Genomic DNA, 6774 nt, shown 5'->3' with positions numbered 1-6774 from the left:
TGTGTGTGTGTGTGTGACATGTGTGTGTGTGTGTATGTGTGTGTGTGTGTGTGTGTGTGAGTGAGAGACAGTGACAGGCTGCAGTAACGCTCCTATAGTCTGTATGGCCGTGGACTCGCGCTATACCTGTATGCTCCTATCGATAGGACCGGGAGGGGAGCAGCAGCGCCGTGCTGCCTGCGAGCCGACAGTGGAGGCTGATTCCCGGGGTCTGAACTGAACAGGCTCATCAACACAGCCATGGCTGAAGCCGGAGGAGGAGAAGGAGAAGATGAAATTCAGTTCCTGAGAACTGTGAGTATACATACATTTTGCTGTTGCTTGTTATATTGGAGTCGGAGCTTATACTGATGTGGAAGGTTCTTTCTCAGAATTCTGGTCTATTACTAACTATGCTTAATGCTTGGCATATTTTCGGACTGCCAGCGGTGGCCTTTGATTTGATCACCCATTCATTCCTGCGCTGATAGTGCTCACTGCTCTATTGTTTTGCGCATCGTACAGTGTTTACCGTGTGTGAGCTGTGTGTGTGTGTGTGTGTGTGTGTGTTTGTTTGTGTGTGTGTGTGTGTGTGTGTGTGTGTTTGTGTGTGGCGCGTGCGTGCGTGCGCGTGTGTGTGTGTGTGTGTGTTTAAACTTCTGCAGTCTTTAAGAAGTTCATGAGCATGAGCATTGCTTACCCTGCAAGCTAAAACTTCTGTCTCGTTTGTTGGATTATGCCGACATTTCCTGTACATGCTCCCATTCAATCAAATTGAATCAAAGATCCCAATTGTAATCAAACATCATAAAATAAACAGGCTTCAAAAATAATCATCTGCGAAGTGTAGGCCCAGTTTCTGATGGGGTTACTGGCAGTGTGTGCTCTCTCTCTCTCCCCAGACACTATAGCCCCAGGGTTTTTATGCAGCATCACATATATCGTTGCTGTCAGGCAGCAGAAACCTCCTATCTCCATATTCTAACTTTTTATTTTGTCTTAAAATCAATGCCCTACTTCATACTACAGCGTCACAAAAGTATAAGATCTGCTATGCGTTTTGAGCTTGTCGGTCTGCTACTTGTGCCATTAAAAAAAGAAAATTGAATGCTGAAAAGTAACGGTTTTGGACATATGAGATTTCTACCCGACAGAGACGACATGATCAGATGATAATGATCTGTCTGTATTGAAAAAGGCCTATAGTTTTCCAGACATCTATTTAATTTGCCATCAGCCTCACAGGACCATACAGGACTAAACCGTCAATTATACAACAGGTCGTTTCGAGGAAGCAATCTGATTGGTTGAAACAGCCGTTCTTAAACCACGATAATGGCACGGCTAATCAAAACAAAGAATTCAGCCGTGCTTTTCTCTCAGAGCGCAGCAGACTCGGTGGCTAGGCTAGCTAGTTTCTTGGGACATTTGTGGTCGTAGTGACTACATCTGTCATTGAAAAAATATTCTTCTTCTGTGATTATCTTAGTTTTGGAGGGTAACTGTTGTATAATTGCAATATTACACTTCTTTATCGTCATTAATGCACTTCTGCGATACCGTTCATGTAATATTGCTTAAAGGAGAATTCCATACTAAAAGGCTTTCTTACCTTTCTTTGTAGTTGTTACGTCCCCATCAAAGAGGTCCAGGTGTTATTTTGTGCAAAAGCTCCTTATTGGCTATTTCCCCTACCATAAGCCCTAAATGAATTGCATTGAATTGAATGGGATGTATGGGGTGTTGTGCTAATTCGCTTATTTCCATCGAAATAAGTAGTAAAGTGTGCCGCTTGGGTTATTATTTACATTATGAAGAGAGGATATATACAAAGAAATTATAATTTTGAGCGATGGAAATAAGCAAATTAGCACAACACCCCATACATCCCATTCAATTCAATGCAATTCATTTAGGGCTTATGGTAGGGGAAATAGCCAATAAGGAGCTTTTGCACAAAATAACACCTGGACCTCTTTGATGGGGACGTAACAACTACAAAGAAAGGTAAGAAAGCCTTTTAGTATGGAATTCTCCTTTAATTGTGGTGTTGGTGGTTGTAACTTGCACTTCAAATAAGTGCTACTTTGAATTGAGTCGCTTCTCACAGATAAACCATTTTTATTGCACGGATATGAAGACTATCTGACAATCTGACATCTTTGAGAAAAGACATTGTCCACAGATGCCTGAAAACACATTTGTCATCCAGGATAGATGAGTGGAGGACTGGTGGAAGTTAGACCCACAATGCTGCTCACCGATGCAGCGCTGTACTAACTGTACTTTTCTACATGTCAGCCACAACGTATACTGTATATTCTATTTCTAATCATACAGCCTTGTGCGTACATAATGAATACAAGACTTGAGTTGGAGAGATTGGAGAGATGTCACTTGACCAAAGGAAAGGCTCCTGCACACTGTGTTAAGCTTGCAAATACAACTTGTTTGATTTCAGGATCTGAGGAAGAGCCACTGGGATCGAAACGTTGCCTTATTAATAACATAAAACATGCTCTTGCAAGCTTAATGCAGTGTGCGGGACCATTTACTTCTCTAATAATACAACCCACACATCAACGTGATCATTAATGGGTTCCTTTATGGACGTAGAAATGTGTGGGAAAATGCTCACTAATGAGCATTTCTTAAAAGCTTAATCGACCTCCTTCAATTAACTTGCCTCAGTAATCCATCGCATTACATTAACAACAACTGGCCCGTAACACAGCCCAACAGATAACCAATCAACTGTCAGCCCACTGCTGTGTGGTATTGTGCAAGCAATTTTAAAAATAACTTAATGACGCTAAGTTGCCTAGTATTGTCCCTTTAGAGTACGAAGGGCTTGGACGACATTAGCAGTGGTGTTTTGGACTAAGTGGATCTTTGCATTGCGCCAAAAGCTTCTACAATCCCAGGGAATGACGGTTCCATTTAAAATGATCCCCAGTCCCCGGGTGCATATTTTTGGTCTGACGAGTCCGACAGGCAATAGTCCGACACCCTACCCTAACCTAACCCCAACCGCACGCAGAAGCCACGGGTGAGTCTTAACCGGCCATGTATGTCAGAGCCACGGGTGAGTCTAAGGGCCGATTCATACTCTTATTTTATAGCCGAATAAAAGTAGGTTCGGCGCTGTAGAGCCTACAATGTGACGTCATTTGAGGTTCGGGGGGGCGGGTACCGTCCTAAAGTCGACTCTTCGGTGCTACTGAAAATTTCTGACGAGCCGAAATCATTTCGGCACTACAGCGCCGAAACAGCGGTAAAATACGAGTATGAATCGGCCCTTAGCCGGCCACGTATTGGTTTGTCGGACAAACATATGCCCCCATCCCCACCCACCATCTACACCCATGCCAACCTCCTCCCTAACATGAGCCTCTTCCTTCAGCTGGCTTGCGTCTTCTCGTCCCATCCCACAGTCACCAGAAGTTTTCTGAACCTCCATGTCTAACCCAAATGCCAAATTCCTTCTGTTATTGTACCACAGCATTATATAACCACATGTTATTTAAATCTGTGGCAAGCAAAGGAATACACTTCATTATTGTTAACATGTAAGTACGTACGTGTTGCTGTGCGGCGGCTTGTGATCTTGTAGACCTAGCAATTGTTCGTGTGGCGAGCGGACATTGTATGACGTACTAACATGTAACTAGGGCCTCATTACATGACCATGGCATGCTGTGCAAGGTGCGGCTCCTCGCTTCATCACCTGCCCATCCCTCCATAACCACTATAACACTCTGCCACTCTCCTTGAGCAAGAGACTTTAACTGTATAACTGCTCCCGATGATGAGCATGTTGCTGCTCTGTTTAACGTCCGGGATTTCAAATCCAGGTCTCCTCCAAAGACCGTACAGTGAAGCCAAACATCTTAACCACTAGCTTAAGGGGGGGATATTAGGCTTTTGGATTTCAAGCACAGGCTCTGAGACTCTCTGCTACACTCACCCCCCCTTTGACCTCCCATCCACGGGGAAATTGGGTCACAGCACCAATGTTCTCGGTCCCAGTTTTCTTATTATTTTTGTGTTATTCGTTCAACTACTTGTACGACAGTGTATATGTGTGGCTATTACCGTATTGTGCCGAATATAAGACTACCCCCATTTTCCAAGACTCGTTTGTGGAAAAAGAACATTGAATGTCATATACAGTACCGGTAGTCTAGTCTGTGATTATACGACCCTATCTTTTTTAGGATATTTCCATTGGAAAATAACGTAGTCTTATATTCATGCCAATAGGGCATGTTTGCATTGTAACATGTCTATTCACTGTCTCTTGTAATGTTTAACCATTAGGTGAGCTGGGAAAAGCATTTTGCTCTCTGAGGACAATAAATGTCATCTAATTTAATCCAATCTAATCATCCCTTGTCACCAGCACATGTAGAGGTCATCGCATCGGCATGTCCACCCCCCCAAACAGTGCTGACATTTCAGCACTGCATGCCCACTCTGTTCATGCATGGCCATGAACGTAAACGCCATCAATCTACTGGAAGGAGTTTCAAAAGGATCTTTAACCACTTGAAGTGGTATTTCACTTTAGGGGCAATTTTAACATTTACTCTGTCCTCTGTGTGCACGCCTGCAGACAGTTGCTTGATTACATTTTAAATGCATATCCAAAATATGGACACCAGGTTGAAAGTGGTTCAGAAATTTGGCACCGGATGTAATTCATGCTTTTGTTAAAGGTATTGTAGACAAGTTTCCAGTGTTTGTACACAGAATTGATCGAGTGTTTCCAAACAAATTAAAATCTAGCTCCACCCCCCTCCCCCCGTCATTCTATTGGCTGAGCCAGGTCACTTCAGGCTATGGGGTTGTTGTTGCTGCTGGGAGGGACGCTATGGATATTGCGCTCGTATGGCTAAATATGACATTAAAAAATTATGAATTTCTATCGATATCATAGTTACAACAATGACATTGAGTTGACATGTTTTTTTAAGGGTAACTGTAGCGTAATCACAATATCACAAGACTGACACGACGAGTCCCGCAAATGAGGAAGTAGGAAGTAGTGGAGCAGACTCACTGGCTCTCAATTCAATTATCTTTCATTTGTAATCGTGCATATAAAACATATTGCCCCTCAAATGCCCCAGCCACTACAGCATCGTTCATGTGAACTACTTTGTCCACGGTTATTCATCGCTATGATGATCAGCGACGGCTTGTCACCGTTGGCGAGCACGGGTTGAATGCAAGCTTCAAGCCGGCCGGACCACCCAACCATGCGCTATACATAGCGATTCTCATAATTTCAACAGGCTTACATATTACATCATAAACATACTATTTCACATGAACAATGGTGAAACTAAGATATGGGGATAATATTATACTTGCAAATTGCAAGTATAATATTATCCCCATATCTTAGTTTCACCAATGCGATTTCATTGCAAGTTGCAATGAAATCGCATTGCGTTTTCATTATAATACTGCTGGGTCGAACACACAGTCACAGCCTCGCGCTGCAATTGGCTAAGACTCTGCGTCACCCCCCACACAGACCCTCCTCCCAACACGACGCTTCCGTCCCGACACATAAACAACAGTGGATATAAACAGATACAAACACATAGAGGGAGACAAAGGGAGAGTGTATGTCTACAGGGCAGCAGCTCAGCATCAAAATATAGGGGAAGATAGAGGGAATAAGGCCACAAATATAGATAGATAAATATTTTGATTTTTGGCTGAAAACTTGCCTATATCACCTTTAACGTTTAGATGTGACTCTGGAACTGGAGGTGGCCTGCAGAGTACACCGACGTGATGTCACTGATCACATGACCCCACACATTATTATTTCCACACAACTCTAAGGGTATATTAATGACATAGTTCAATACTGAAAATGAGTGGTATTCCATTTAAATGGTTTGGATGGCTTGTTGCATCCCTCCACATGGGGCAGCCATCTGAATGGATGTCCAGGGGATGTAGGGACCTGTGTGTGTGTGTGTGTGTGTGTGTGTGTGTGTGTGTGTGTGTGTGTGTGTGTGTGTGTGTGTGTGTGTGTGTGTGTGTGTGTGTGTGTGTGTGTGTGTGTGTGTGTGTGTGTGTGTGTGTGTGTGTGTGTGTGTGTGCACGCGTTGAATGCAAAGTGGGTCTGTAGCCGCGTGGTGCAGTCAGGCTGCACCAGACATGCCACAGCAAATTATTCATCAGCTCTAGCGAGGCACAGCTGAACCACTCAGCCTACAGAAGACCTCAGCAACACACACGCACTCAAACACACACGCACGCACGTACACACGCACACACCCCATCACAACTCACACACACACACACACACACACACACACACACACACACACACACTCTGATTGATCAATGCCTTGTACACTGCTGCCACTGAGTGGGGAGCAGGCCATAATATGTAGAGACTATTATGATTCTCACTGGCATGCATCCTATGCCCTGTTATTGGGGCAGAAGAGCTTGGATAAAGCAGTTCACAATACTGGCTTTTCTCTAGCAACTAAAACCAAGTCATTTCCCCAGAGAGAGGGAGCAGAAAATGACCACTGGCGGACTATTGCCTATAAAGCGAGAGAAGGGATAGAGAGAGAAAGCAGAAAAGAGAAATCAGACCAAGAGGACATCTACTGTACTACGGTACTACCAATGGGTTGTCGAGGGTCGAAAATAGCCGATCTACAAGCTCATGGCATAGATCTGTTATACATGTGACACGGTCATACGATGGACAAATCTAGGCTAAACGACGCAGAACGGTGCTGATTGTGAGCTAGACGA

At 43.9% G+C, this 6774-nt stretch overlaps 1 protein-coding gene across 1 annotated transcript in view; it reads left to right on the top strand.

The window, feature by feature from the left end:
- Window positions 1-240: 240 nt before the first annotated feature.
- Window positions 241-6774, top strand: part of LOC308329721 (ryanodine receptor 3) — a gene marked incomplete at its 5' end in the record, with an annotated part of 233978 nt that continues 227444 nt past the window's right edge. The window contains one exon of the mRNA XM_080784219.1: window positions 241-294. Coding sequence (XP_080640345.1) covers window positions 241-294 — 54 coding nt within the window. The remainder of the gene's footprint in view (window positions 295-6774) is intronic.

The sequence above is a fragment of the Protomyctophum bolini genome, assembly GCF_963924005.1.
Source record: "Protomyctophum bolini genome assembly, chromosome: 15".
NCBI classification, from domain to species: domain Eukaryota; kingdom Metazoa; phylum Chordata; class Actinopteri; order Myctophiformes; family Myctophidae; genus Protomyctophum; species Protomyctophum bolini.
This window is presented reverse-complemented; position numbering and strand designations above follow the sequence as displayed.